Here is a 15,492-nt window from a genome sequence, read left to right on the forward strand (position 1 = left end):
AGCTTATCCCACAAGTCACTAACTCAGTCCCTGCACCTTTTAAGGAAAAGTGCCTTATTCAGTTAATATCCATGTAGTTGTAGATTGTAAAATGATACGTCACACCTATTAAATATCAGTGGGACTCTTTCGGAGCACTTTCAAACCCCTGTGAAGTGGTTTTCTGTGTTGTATTTTGCTTCAGCGTCTGCTTTGTCACTCTCAGCCTTAACTTCTTGATCAAACCCACTGAGGATTTGCTAGTGATAAGCTGTCCAGGTAATCACCAGGCTACTTTTGTTTGTTAGATAGCATTTCGACAACATTTAAGTGCTAACCACACAATATAATTATAGGTATTTAAATGCTACTAAAATGGCTCTGACCAGTTATTGTTTGGCATGGTGTCATAGTTCTCAACCAGATTAAGCCTCAGTTGTGGCCTAGACAGCTTCTCACCATCTAAAATATCTCACTGGTAATGTTTTAACCACAGCCACAGACCTCTAGTATTCTTAATTGCAACATTTCCTCCATAACATAACCAGTCATGCGATGACTTGATTTTCACTTTGGTCGTATTTTTCAATTGTTGCAATTGAATGACTTGTTTTTCCTGTTCTTTTAAGTTCTGCTTAGTCATTCTATCAGTTTTCAGCCTTGCAGTGTTCAATTCCAAGAGTGTCGAGTAAAAAGCTTTTTGATTCCCTCCTTTTGCCTAGTGGCTTTTTTGCTCCGTGCACACACTCACTGTAGTGCCATATATTTTACCGAATGTGTTGGAAGCCGTCAGTCTTGTAGGTACGATTCTTTGGCTTTGCTCTCACACACACTTTAACACACAACTATTCACTCAGTCAGTCAGTTTTGTGATTATTTTATTTTTTCTAGTGTTGCCTTTTAGTTTCACAATGTTAAACCAATAAAGTTTGAATATTGTTAAACAAATCATCATATTTACCTTTCATTTGGCAGCAATGTAAACTTTCTTGGAACTTGCAATTTACATGAGAAATCACAAGTGGGATGATGACACACAGCCAGGTCTCAGTTGAAGGCTTCATTTCCATGGTTACAGTTAAAAAGGCTAGTTGCCAAGGACAACAAAAGGGTATCACGTTCAAGCTTTGTTATGCTGTGTGTGTGTTTGTGTGTGTGTCGCTAATGCTAGGTCAACAAGTTCTCTTGTGAAAGATTAACATAAAAGCTAAGCTGAATAAACCACTGGATCAAATCATATTTTCATGATTTTATATAATAACATATTATTCCCAAACTCAGCCTCTTTTGAAATCCTGGATTGGAAATAAAACGTATTTCTATGAGACAACTTGTAGCACATAACCTCCTGTAAGACCACAACTTGTCCTTTTTACGCTTTCTTTTTTTGCACAGATTAAACAATTAATACATTTATGAAGTGCTAGTAGGCAGATTTTGCTAGCTTTGGACAAGCCAGGCTAGCAGTTTCCCCCTCTTTACAGTGATTATGCTAAACTAAGCTAACTGGCAGCTGGCTCTGGTGAAACACTTCTCATACAGCCAGGAGAGCAGTATCAGTACCTTTTCATCAAACTTTTTGCAAAGAAGCATATTTCCCAAAATGTCAAACTAATCCTTGAGTTTTGGCTGATAAAATGACAAATTATGATTTTAATGACTGAAGTATTACCCTCATGGTACGCTCCAGAGACAGCTCCTGTCTCTGTCAATATGCTTGGAGTCTGTTATGGAAAGCACTAATGTAATCTTCAAGTATAACAAGATTCTTACTGACATTGTTTTCTGATGTTGTACATGCTGAGTGCACCACACTTGCTCATGCCCTCTACCTTCACTCTCTGATAATCCAGTGCAGTGGTTCCCATCTTTTTTTGCTGGGTACCCATTAAAACAACATTTCTATTTATAACCACTCGTATCTACCAGACGTGACCAGTTTTCCCCTCAGTTTATTTGAATAATATTTGGAGCTAAAATTATCCAGCAATTCACCAGAAAAGAAAAAGCAGATAATAGTGGTTATAATATAGTTTACCAGATTGGGGGGGGGGGGGGGGGGGGGGGTCAACAGATGTTTATTTAAAAAGTATATTTGTCTTCGACATAATTAAGTAGATATAAGATTTTTCTTGTGAAATACAAGATACTTTTTTCTTTTCTTTTTATCTTTTTTCAACTAACTTAATACACAAGGGCTGTTATTCCTCTCTGCAACTATCCTTTTTTTCTTTAATCTTTATTTTTTATTAATATTATGATTAATATTCTGTAATGGGGAGGAGTGGGCAACGAGGAGGGGGCTGACCTAGCATATATGTGGTCATATTATTCAGCTCAAGGGCTATGTCACAAAACCTATAACATAAAAAACACATACTCTTCAGGCCTCTAGAAATAATTAAAATATCTCATCATAAATCTCTTTTGGGTTTAACTACTCACAACTCCTATCCACACTGAGACCATAACTGTGACGAGGGGTCTTAAGTAGACGTTTCTTCACTGCTGTACCAGACAATACAATATAGAAGATTATATGGAGATTCTGGCACCCCCTTTGGCCAATAGACATGGCCTGTAATCATTTATATGGTCACAGCTTTCTCTGAGGGCTACAAAATATGTCCTCTATATTATAAAATGTGTCAAGAGGTCTCAAATGGTGCCCCACTAGCTTGCTGATAATATTTATGATATAAACATTACATTTTCTGCTTTTTTTCTTTAAAGCTGAAACTGGTCCAAAGTTTCATCACATTAGTGACATAGACATGATTCCCCTGTGCTCTTAGTGCCACTAATGTCTGAACTGGCCACAGAAACCTCCACTGTGTTCAAAACAATCCAAGTTTGTTTTCCACATGCTCGCTGCGTTGCACTCCTAACAGGACACAGTTTCCAGGGTCACAGTGAGGTTCTGCTTATGTGGCAAAAACTGTTCTTTCGAAAGGAAGTGTTTGTGTTCACGAGTGTCTACTTGTACACTCAAGAATCACAAAGCGTCCAGTTCATTGCATTCTTGAGCGAGGTGTGTTTGTGCAGAGTGGCCTGTTATTCTTCCAGTGGCCCACAGTCCCGAACTGGCACTGTTTCCCAGAACTGAAGGGAGTTCGAGGACTGTGTTTTCTGGACAACCACACCTCAATTTATATCCAGAGTGTCCATGAAAAACAATCTGCAACAGTTCACTTAGTGTCTGATGTTAATGGACATCTTTTATGGGCCTTTCAATAATTAATATAATATAATATAGAAAATCCTAGTCTGCAAACTTTTAGCTGACAAATAAACTTGATTTCACACAATGAAGATGTTAAATTTCAATTTACCTCAACTCGTAACACCTCAGGGAAGCACTTTAAACATGGTACGCTTATTGTTGTTGCAATGCCACACTGTAGACACATCTTTATCTTCATAACATGATGGGCTATGAGCTGTTTATAAGCAACCCTTTCACACACCCACAGCAAAATGCCTGACTCATACCTACCCAGCCCTCCTGTGTACACTGCTATTCAATACCAGACAAAAAGAGGGGTGTGCAGTCACAAGGTATCAGAGTTGCCGGGTCAAGAGAGTGGATAGGAGGAGATGGAGATGTTGTATGTGATCATGAAGCGGTCTTAACTTCCCTCAGCTAACCTGAATGGTGTGTTCAGTAATCTAATACAGGAGCAGACAGAAACAATGCATTAGGTTGAGGTTCATTTTCTCTGTGTAACCATGCAGTGAACTTCGAATCATACCAAGAATACCAGCAATGTTAGCTTGGCAATCCGCGGAAAAACTTGAATGTAGAAAACAAGTCAGCTGTTATCTTCTCCCATGACCCAGAACCTCAACAATTTGTGACCACACAACCCATGTTTAGATGGTTTCTCAGTCATTTTTTTAGGGGAATTGACTGACTGAGAACTGCTTTAAGGTAAAAAAAAAAATCCTGCTTATGTGTCCACAACATAACCTGATGAGACACTAAAAATGATGACTGCAGACTGATAATGAAGAAATGTTGTTGGAATGTTATGAGGCAGCTTCATGTATGGTTATTCATCACATAAAATGTGTCGCTGACTCAAGTAAGCAGAGCAAATATAAAAGCCTCAGCAATGCCAGAAATGTCATCTGACCTGCCTACAATTAAGATGTGTAATAGCTATCATAGTTGAAAAATTCAAGAGAATTGACCTGTTTTGGCTCTGTGAAAACAGTAAAATCTTGTGGCAAAAAACAGTTCCTCCCTCTTGTGCACAGCGATAAAAACCACATCCGTTTGTCCTGTGGTCATAGCTGCATTTACTCAGCTGTCCAGCCAGCTGCTGTGACTGAGTTCACGAAGCATTTGTTCCATTTCAAGTATAGACTGTTCAAGATGGAAGGAGCTTGATCCTGCACAAGAGTTATCATGTATTATTACTCTGCATGCAACTGCACCACAAATTATGGGTAAAGGCCTTCACATTTGTACAATAGAAACAGGCTGAGTACTGCCACCTGGTGGTTTTCTGAATTAAAATGTACAGAATTAGAAACCGACATTTGTGTTGGCAGCATAGAAATGTGCCAGAATAAGCTTTATTAAAAATTAAAAATATTAAAAATAGTTTCATTAGAACAGGATATACTTAATAAAACACAGGCATTCACTTTCAAATCATAATTTTTTTGGCAGGGTGAAATCATGGTTCATCAACTATATACTCTACTTATGAAGAACCCCCCGTATGTGCAAGATTTCATTTAAAGCAATCATCCATTGCTTAACAGGTTTTATGATTAACACATTATCAAGACCAGTGTGAAACACAACAACAATTTATTCCCTCTTTTCATTTATTATGTTGGTCTAGAGACCTTTTTGAAAAGAGGAGAAAACATGCTGTAAGACACAGATAGATCTTTCACTCATGTTTCCCAGGAGACGTCATCCTGTTTTAGGCTTTTGCGAAACTTCTGTGTCTCCCTGAGAATCTGTAGATTTTTGTGAGTGGCCACACCTTTCTTTCCCTTCTGCTTAGTCCTGACAGGAGACGGAACGGGTGGCCTGATCCCACTCAGCTCCTTGTCTTCATTGCTGCATGGCTGCTGCTCGTTGCTATGGGTCAACTTATGGACCTGTGAAAGAGCAGAAGACCGAAATCATCAGACACACATCTACAGATGTTCATCAGCCGACACTTCAAACAAGCAGCGGGTGCACTCAGGTTTGTGAGGCAGCGGGTTGTACCGAGTGGTGGGTCACATACCGACTGCTGGTGTTTACGGAGTTTCGTGATCTGAGTTCCCTTCTCCTCCATTCTGGCAACCAACCTCTCCAGTGCTCTCTGCAGCTCCTGCCTCTGCTCCCGATGTTGGCTTGCATCTACCTGACGCACCAACTCCTGGTGCTCACTGACACACACACACACACACACACAAACACAAATTACTACATATGACAATTATAAATTAACTGTAGCTATGCATTAAAAAACAAATCAAATCCTAAAAAGAAAATGAGAAATCCCATCCCTCCAATATGTCAACGCATTGTATCAGTATCATAAAAAAGCTCCTGCACACTTGTTGTTTACTCACAAGCTCATCTGCCCGAGCTCGTCCTGCAGAGCCAGGAGCAGGTCAGACAGCGAGCCCAGTGAGTCGACCGCTTGTTCTGGCTCCCTTTCAGGCTTACGAACTGTGGTGGTAGTTGGAGAAAGGGCCTTTTGGAGGCTCCTCTTGGCTCTACAGCCAGACCTGTGCAAAGCGCTTACTCGTTCACACAGCTGAGGCTGGTGGTGCTTCATCATATGAAGGATACTTTGTACATTGGCATGGACCGAATGGCTCGGGCTTGTCGACTGTGACAGGTAGAGGGAATCAAAAATCAATCAAAAGGAATCAAAACAGATAATATAACATGTTTTTTAGAGCATCAGAACTGACTTACTGTTCCTGCAACAAAGGGCATTTTTTTGTGCCTGAGGCCACTTGGTGATGGCAGCTCATTTTGTCTGGATGTTTTCTGAGATAAAAGACAGCTGTTATCACTACTATACTATCCAAACAAATACTTCTCTCAACAAGTAAACACAGTAACTACCTGTATGTACTTAGCTAAATACTATTAGCTGTAAGCTGTTAGAAAAGTACCTTGCTGGTCTTTTTGGTTTTCTTCTTTGGTTTAATTTCCTCAGTAGTTGGTGAAGACAATCGAAGGTTGATGTCCAGCTCCCTCTGCAGCTGTGGATGTGCCAATAACAGCATGATCAGAGAAACATTATTTCTTTAAAAAATATTATTTTGCCATTGTTACACAGCACAAAGCACCTTTTACAGGAGAGTTAGGGTTAAAATCATGTGACATAAGAAGATCCAAATGTGGTTATGTTTTCTGCTAAATATGTGTGGTATGTAGAATTAGCAAAGTGAAAAAGTTGAATCTTGACCCAATAAGTGTGTATAAGTGTGATTGTGTTGACTTTGACTGACCTGATCCGCCTTCTCCTGTACAAGTTTGCGCTCATGCTCCTCTTTCAGTAGTTTCTGCTCCAGAATGGCAAGCTTCATCTGAAAGATTATCACAGCCCCCCTGTATTGATATCATGAACGTATCACTTGGCTTGTGGTGATTAGTTAAACATACCGAAGAATTGGAAAACTGGGACGTACCTCTGCCACAGTTTGGGTTCTACTCAACTTGACATACTCCGATTCAAGTTTCTCCAGCTTCTCCCGCTGAATTTGGTTGTCTGAGCTGCTTGGCTGCTGCTTCTGCAGTGAAGCCTGGTGGGGAGTTAAAGGGAAGACAGATTATGTGGCTGTTTTGTAACATGGCCAGGAAATGAAAGGGTTTCATGTAAATGCATAAATGAGTAAATGCAAATTTATTTAAAAAGTAACACCATTTGCAGACTATTTGACAAACATACAAAATGTCAAATATGGTTAATATCAGATTTATTGTTAGGATATACTTTTAAATAAATGTTTTGTTTTGAAGTTTGTACTCTTTTGGGCTACCTGATTCTCCATCAGAGCACTCTTCTCCTTTTTGGCATTTTCAACCATCTTCCTCATGTAAGCCAGCTGCTTTTCAAGAACCTTACAACGAGCCTCTGCAGACTGCAGTTTTGAGTCCAACTCTGCTATCATAAGCAGACACAACTATTAAAAACAGAAAATAATTAAAATGTTCACAATGTCTAAAAGATGTCCGCTGGCTTCTCCATAATTTACCTTTCCTGTTAGAGTTATCTGTTTCAGGCAGGCTGGTTGCTGGTTGGCTTTGAACAGTGTATAATGTTGTTATGGTCTGATCCTTGTGAGCATCCTGGGAGAAATGCCGGTAGCTCTTTTCTGCTTGTTTCCTTTCCAGCTCCAATCGCCTGATTTTCTCCTGGAGGGTCTTTAGTGCATCCACGACAGCTGAAGAGGAGTTCAACAAGAAGAGAAAAGCTTACCTTGGATTGTAATGGCAGGTGGCCATAACAAAAACCGTATATGAGACAGACCAGCTGCATGAGAACTGAGCCATACCTTTGCTGTCAATATTAGGTTTGTTCTGCGAGACATGAGGGCTAGCCGTCAGTGAGTCCATGCTGATGGATGAGAGTGCAGGGCCCTCCAGCTCTCTTGACATTGGCAGTATCCTGTCTGGAGGCTGGTAATAGCTTCCAATGTAGCTGTTTTTGGAGGGTGAGTCTAAAACCTACAAACAAGGAGAAGAAGAGAGATCGCTTTACAGGATGTAAGAAGACTGCAACAAACATTTTTTTCCCCTTATTGATTAATTTAGTCTAGACATTTTCAGAAAAAAATTGTGAAGAATGCTCATCAAATGTCCCCACTGCCCAAATTGTTTTCAGATGTTTTGTTCTGATCTTATCTGGCTCCACATATGTTACATTTGTGGAGCCAGATTAGTCAGTGTTTTTTCTGGATATAATGAATAAAACGGCTGACTGATGATCAAATTCGCTGTTGTTATATTCTCTAACAACAGACTAATAATATAAGCAACGACACTGTGAGTTACCCTGAAGGCTGTTTTCAAAACAAGCGCTTGAACTCATAAAAGCTTCAAGAGTTCCAACTCTGCTAATGCTACGTAAGAAAAACAACAAACTGATTTATATACAATTACAATGCGGTATTTCGTTATAAGACGGTGCTAACTATCCCTATTTGAAGCCGGCTTTTAGACAGATGTAACAGCTGACGACCACTTAGCCAAAGTAGCGCTAGGCAACAACGCCAAAGCTAACGTGTTAGCCACATTAGGAGCTAACGTCTGACGCCATGGTTACCTGATCGTAAGTCTCCATTCTGTGATGGTCGTTTCGAAAATAATCATAAGGGTTTATATCCAATGCTGCCAGGCTGCTTATGTTGGTTTTAAATGATTGTAATGTGGCTGACTGACTTCTTCCAGCGACTCAGTTGTTCTGCTGTCAGCAGTCCGGACTTTTTAAATTTCCCTCCTCTTTGCCGCCGTCCTCACTGTAACTTTAGTTCCGCCTGTGCTCCTCCTTCACCACCCCAGATTAAACTGTGACAGATCTGCTAAAATAATGTAAAGATGGATGCCAACATCTGATAAAGGTTGTTTTGTCACAGAGATACCATCGTGCACATTTCTTTTCATTATTTCATATAAAAGGTGGGGTGAAACTGACCAGAATGGCTGTCTCCTTGGAAATAATATTAGATCATCTGTGCTACAGACTGAGGGGAAACATTTTAATATGATAAAAATCAATGTTGGGCGTTAATCGTGTCCAGATTACATCTTCAGAGGCATTTCATACAAACTTGCATGTTGGTAAATTGGCTACCTTTCATATGGATGTTTATTAATCAATCAATCAACCAAACACCTTTCATACAGGCTAGTGTAGTTCATAGTGCTTTACAGGTGATTGACAAGCTGATAATAAGACAGAACAAGTGAGAACATAAAGAAAAGGAATAAAAACGTTGGGAGAACAAAAACAAAGAACAAATTAAAAGACAAAAATTGAGACCAAAACACGCAAGAGAAAATAAGGATGCAAAATGTTCAGAAAATTTAAATAAAATAAATAAATAAATAAATAAGATATAGAAGATAGAATAAAAAAAAGAAAAGGCTTATTAAAAGAGGGAAAAAACTAGGTTAAAAAAAAGACAAAAGAAAAGTAAAAGTAAATAAAATAGATTAAGTTTAATAAAAGCTAGACTAAAAACTAGGATAAGAAGAGATTAAAAGACAAGAGAAACATATGAATAAATCGATAAGATCAAATTTATAGAATGATAATACTAAAAGAGCCTAAAATAAAGTACAAAAAAATTAAAACATCAAAAAAATAGAATAAAAGACTATAAACACTTTAGATAAAGTGTTGCGATCCATTGTTTATATCTACCATATCCTTTAAGAAAGGCTAAAACCAATTTGAAATCTAAAACCTTGCAAAATTATTGGCAGTAATGTGCAGCAATGCTGTAGCCAGTGTTTTAGATATACAGAGGTCACAAGTCCTGCCTGCAGCTTTCACAAAATAAGAAATATTTTTTGATTTTGTTACAGCAATGATTAACCAGTAGGGTTTTATTTATATATTTAATAATTACAATAATAATTTTATTTTGGTGTAAATGTTACAAAAATGGATGCATGAAGTGTACATGAAACTTTGGTTTTACTAATCAAATCTATGAAGATTTTTTAAACCAAAACTAGGTCATATGGAAAACTATTTAAATTAGATTCAAATTTATTGTCACTGAACAAGTGATAGTACTTTACATCGAGATGCTGTTGGCACCTAACCAAGGTGCAATTTAGGCATGAAGTGCTGATGTGCATGATATAAATAACTCTGTACAGCTTATAGGATATACATGATGAGATATACAGATATTAACTTGTGTTGTTCACTCTTTCAAACACTGATTTTCACCAATTTTAAAACATATGCAAAATAACAGTCTACTTATAGTCTGCAAAATGTGAAATTGAGATGTATCATGATGAGACATTGGCACTGTCAACTAAAGCGAATGCTGCAGCAATTTTGTGTCATAAACAGTCTATCAATCAATCACTCTGTGTACATTAGTGCAGCAGTATGCAAATATAGCCTTCTACATTTCTGCACATTGGCAGGTGTGCTGCACTGACACAAAGTTTCCTGTGAGGCTTGTTTTGCTTGTTTCTTTAGCCTATGCAGATTTGTGCATCTTTTGTAGGTTTCTATTCATTGCTTTCTCATTTCCAACAAACACATTTGTCCTGACACATACTTGCATTACATGACTCATCAGAATCACATTTTAACTTCTATCAGCTAATTTCACATGTTGACATTTATATATTGACATATTGTTTACTTTTCCTTTTAGTAAGTAGCTCACATGAATACAAAGGACGTTTAAATTAATCACAGCTCGAGTGGAAATAAACATTTTCCTGTTTCTGTCTCCTCTGCCTGTTTTTCTGACTGTCTCTCTTTCTGATAAACAAGAGAAGGGGGGGCGGTCGTCGACGCAATGTATGATGGGAGATGTAGTTTTAAGGCGCTAGCCTCCACTACACACACACAACACGTTAAGAGATTTAGAGAATCCAACTCCCATAACCCTGCCCCCGAGAGCATAGCAACTCCCCACAACCAATCATCTCTCAGATTGCTCATGGTACCGCCCCTAGAATTCCCAGGGCCCCCTCTGATTGGCTATCCCGCTGTGCTAATCAAACGTTAACTCCCGAGTTGTTGCCTCCTGCCGTTTGCACCCTGGTTACTGGTCAGTGCTGTTGCAAGGCGTCCCGTAGCAGAGGACCTGCACCAAAGAATGTCAATAAAGTGAGTATTTGAGTATGACACTTTTTACTTTTGGCACACCTTGAAAGCTGTGTGTGTGGGAACGTTGTTTTCCACGGTGGTTTTGTTGTACTTTGCCGGTGTCTTTGTTAACAGCTTGAAACACCAGGCAGCGAGAGATTGAATGGAGCTCACTAACGTTAAGTGACAAGCTGCGCATTTGTACATTTTTAAATCATGGTAGTCATTTCAAAAGCTTATTAGCGTTTTGCACAAGCGATAAGTGGCAATAACACTTTAATTGCCTGGTTACGGAGGACAGTGTACTGGTTAAAGTACATGATATATATAAGCAGGCTGTTTCTTGGAGGAAGGTAACAGACCAAGTGTCACTGTGGTGCACTGATATTTTCTGTTTCACAATTTTCAGTATGATTTGGGGTTTAAATCTTTGTCTTCCTTCCACAACGTGACTGAAACCTGATCTTTGAAGCCGATACAGATATATCTGATTTCAGTTATAACAATCTGATAATGATGTATTGCCGATAGCCTATTTGTTTTTTGACTGATAACATTTACATGTTTGATAAATTCCTTAACTTTGGTGGCTATGATCTTGTGACCAGAGTGAGATCACATGTTTTTATGACATATAACATGTGACAATATACATTTATTAGCTGTCTGAGATGTTTTCAATACCATTGATACCGAGGTATACTTTTTTAATATTAGTGTGATGCCAGTGTCTTAAACCATTGAGATGAGTGCTGCAAATGAATGAGCACAACTCATTTGAAGCAACAAAGGTTTTCTATATATACATGTTTTTCGTCTTTGTAGTGAAGCACCTTCATCTGATGTTTGGTACTTGATTTGCTGTTTTGAGAAAAACAAAGAGCCTGACCTATATATTGCCCAGCCAATAATAGTGGATATTGGCCTATCCCAGTTATATCACAATCAGCTGATATATTGTCTGATATGTGCCAATACATATATTTCCTCTCTTTTTAAAAGTTGATTATTTTTCTTAATTCAAGTTTAGTATGTTTTTTTGTATGTTTTTTATTTAGTTGGTGTTAGTATTATTTGTTTAGTTATAATTTATAATATAATATGTTATATTTATTACATTTCCAGTGAAGTTAACTGTTTCAGTGTCTAGGTGTAATAAGATCCAATAAAGTTTTTTTGTTAAACTCCATTACATATCTTTATCACAAGGATTAACCACATTTGAGGGTTCATTGCAAAATAAGTGTGTTTATGTGTATGATAAATATATATATATATATGAGATTATCAGATTATATTCATATCAGAATTTTTAAAATCCCTAACAATGGTAATGGCAACAGACCCAAAAATCCAACTATTGGTTGGGTTCTAATAAAAAGTCTATAAGCAGAATGTCATTTGATTTTAAAGAACATTTACTTTGTCACAATATATGTTGCAATATAAAAATGCATACATAGATAGAGGATTTATCCATGTTGCTCATGTAGTAGTACTGAGCATGGCATTTTACATCTGAAAAATAAACCTATATGCTTTGTGGTGGACAAACTATGTAATAGCAGCAGTGCTTCTAAATTATAAATATATTTTTGTGCTGTAATTTCTTGTTGCTTATCAGCAGACACAGAGTATGTGTTGATACCAATATATCAATATGCGAGATCTGATAAGCAAATATCGGCCAATAATGTCGACTGTTAATTCTGCGCTGCTATGTTTGACCACTCCCCATAAACACGATATTCAAAACATCCTGTGAATGTTGTTTGAACATACTGCGAAGCTGTGATGTAAACTTGGACTGTTTTATGTTTCATTTGTTGTGCAGCCTGTTGTAAGACAGCACAAGCATTAGTCATACTTCAAAACATGGAAGTGCAGGACCAGGAATCTATGGGGAGATGGGATGGGCTGGGCAGCCGCGATGCTGGCTCCAGAACTGCTGCCATGGAGCACATTCGCCAAGAGGTCATGAAGAAAATTGAGGCTATCAGGCCCTTACCAGCATCTGCCCCATCTCCTCCAGCAAGCCCCCCTAACAGTGACCTGAATGACGTCCTGGCTCACCTTCTCATGCTCTCCAGACGGTGTCCTTACGAAGACGTCAAGGAGCGATGCATTCGGCTTCTAAAGGCTGTCCAGGTAGGCGAGCCATATAGTTATATAAGAGCCTGGTGAGCATATTTGTTTAAAACTAGCACCAGGCTCTTTCATGTCCTCTCATACTACTGCTTATGGTGTTGTTCTGCTGACATCTGCCTTTCTTCACTTCTTTATAACCATTGTAAACATTGTGCTTGAGCCAGAACGTTGCTAAGACCAATGCATGTTTTGTCAAGTGAATTACAGGCAATGACATGCTGAGACACCATGAACTCATTAACACTTAAACACTACAAGAGCAAAGGATTTACCAACCCAACCCTTCTACCACATGCATGCACACACAAAGACAATGACATCAAGAACTAGTATACAGTATATATTACTGGTACACAGAACAAATACCATTCTTCTCAATTAATCAGAATGTAGTGTTTATAAAGGTCAAACATTCAACACTGATTTCATCTGTAAACCCAGAGACTTGATTAATGTGATTGTCATCAAAGTTTGGCTTACGTGAACATAAAGTAAGACCACTGCTATCAAGAGTCCATTAAGCACACTTGGGCTAAAAGACATGTAATTTACTAAAGAAATATCTGTAGTAATTGTTATTAGTGAAATAATAAGCTCATTTAACCCAAGATCATAAAATCTTCACATGACACGATTAAGGGTTTTAAAAAGCTTTTTAGTTTCTTACATTTTTATATTTGCCGCGGCCCTAAGTCTCCACATTTGACACATCATGAACACAAACTTGTGCTGTCCTTCATATGTTGCTAAAGAAGTGAATACATGTGATATTGTAATACTGTAATCATACAATATAGATTATGAATGACTAATAAAAATGTTAAAATAGGAACAATTATAATATTAGTATACACTGCCGTCATTAAAATACATGACACTGATCAATGTTTCTTGAAAAATAAAATAAAGTATGACCAGTTTCCTTGGTTCTGAAATGCATTTCATGATATAATAAATATTTGTCACAACCACAAACAGCTCCACCATTAAAACCATCAACACTGTATCTTCACACAGCGCTAAGACATGTTTACTGAAAATACTCAGTAACGCTTTCCATTATCAACATCATCACAATATGATCTCTGCTCTCCCAACATAATTATTAAGTATATGGGTAATTTTTTTGTTGTGTGGTTGGTCAATTAATTTGGTGAAATGTAACCCTTTTTTTGCACATTGCTGTCGATGTGTCTGATTTTCAGTGTGACAGTCTGCACTTCAGTTATTAATGAATTGAGGGATATAATATTACAGGGGGGAATGAGGCTGGCTGTCAGGTAGGAGACCGGCTGCTGACTTAAATGTGATATCCTTATATCATCTCAATGCTAGCACTATCAGTATGCTATGCAGTTTTTCTTATTATTGCAAATGTGGTTGGGTATAATATGAAATTAGGTCACTGCACATACCTGACTTTTGTTCTCTGTTCATATTGTTGTGAAATCTTCTGAACTAGCCTTCTTCTCTCATGCCTGCTAACACTAATAAAATCCTTTATAGGTGGACAAGACTTGAAATACCAATAATATTTTATGATAGTTAATGTTCGTAGTTAATGTTCGAAGCATTTTGTATTTTTTCTATATTTTCAGTTAGTATTGAGATTATTTACTTGTGGAGAGCAAAATATTTGATTTATCTGGGCTTTACTATGGTCTTAGCTGTGACCTGTTCTATTTAATGAGTCCTCTAATAACAAACACAAAATAAGCCCAACAACTTTTGATGGCCTGACACGTTGTTATTCAGAGGAAATAAACCGTTTGGCAGCGGCATTAATTCCTGTTTATGCAGAAGTGTTTTTGCAAGGTGGAGGATAGGGGCAGAGAGAGATGAGAGAGAGAGAGAGAAAGCTGCTTTGCGGGTTTAGCAGTGCTCCACAGTACACACCGTCTGGTATTTTTGAATTATGCTAAGCTGCATTTGCCGAGGGCTTGCCAAAGGGTGCATTTATGAGCCCAGTGCAGCAGCTCATGTCGTTCTGGTCCCACGGTGAAAGACCCCCCTGACCCACACACACATACACACACACCTTTCTCATGTCAGTGATGGAAGGGAGTAAAGGGAGGGGTGTTTGGGCTCAGACAGACCTCTAATTCCAGCAGATCCGCTGATTAAAGACAAAATCTTTGAAAGCACAGACAGTCCTTTCCTCATAGCAACCCCCCTCCTCTATAAGATGAAGGCCTCCTGCTTGGTTGGAGTAATGTCCTCTAATACCTCCACAGCTCACAAAAATTTAGCATAGAACAATTTTTTTGCCAGTTTCTCGCTCTGTTCTCTGTCAACTTTAAAATGTATTTCTACTGAGAAAGAAGATACAATTTCAGATGGAAGACACATGCAAATCTTTTTCTATGCATTAAAGTAGATGGTTAGAAATAAAAAAAACCTTTAATAAAATGTGCTAGTCCATAAAAAATATGGCATGCTTACACCCAAGCAAATATTTAGACATTTTAGGAAATACTTTTTACTTCCTTGCTTATTTCTTGTCTTCTTGTTGAGAGTACGATGAAAAGCTAGATACCACTATCATATCTGT

At 38.1% G+C, this 15,492-nt stretch overlaps 2 protein-coding genes across 2 annotated transcripts in view; one reads left to right on the forward strand and one right to left on the reverse strand.

Moving 5' to 3' along the window:
• Window positions 1-4,628: 4,628 nt before the first annotated feature.
• Window positions 4,629-8,514, reverse strand: cep57l1 (centrosomal protein 57, like 1). The gene is made up of 11 exons (XM_062437306.1): window positions 8,274-8,514; window positions 7,504-7,675; window positions 7,204-7,392; window positions 6,988-7,109; window positions 6,637-6,750; window positions 6,457-6,534; window positions 6,118-6,207; window positions 5,915-5,989; window positions 5,563-5,825; window positions 5,232-5,376; window positions 4,629-5,100 (listed from the first exon to the last, which is right to left on the reverse strand). The coding sequence occupies exons 1-11, from the start codon at window positions 8,289-8,291 to the stop codon at window positions 4,891-4,893; spliced, it is 1,476 nt and encodes a 491-aa protein (XP_062293290.1). The 5' UTR covers window positions 8,292-8,514; the 3' UTR covers window positions 4,629-4,890.
• Window positions 8,515-10,745: 2,231 nt separating this feature from the next.
• sesn1 (sestrin 1) overlaps window positions 10,746-15,492 on the forward strand; it is a 55,208-nt gene continuing 50,461 nt past the window's right edge. The window contains exons 1-2 of the mRNA XM_062436772.1: window positions 10,746-10,814; window positions 12,628-12,941. Of these exons, the coding sequence (XP_062292756.1) occupies window positions 12,669-12,941 (273 nt within the window). The 5' untranslated portion in view covers window positions 10,746-10,814; window positions 12,628-12,668. The remainder of the gene's footprint in view (window positions 10,815-12,627; window positions 12,942-15,492) is intronic.

This window comes from Scomber scombrus, chromosome 17 (genome assembly GCF_963691925.1).
Source record: "Scomber scombrus chromosome 17, fScoSco1.1, whole genome shotgun sequence".
Taxonomy (NCBI): domain Eukaryota; kingdom Metazoa; phylum Chordata; class Actinopteri; order Scombriformes; family Scombridae; genus Scomber; species Scomber scombrus.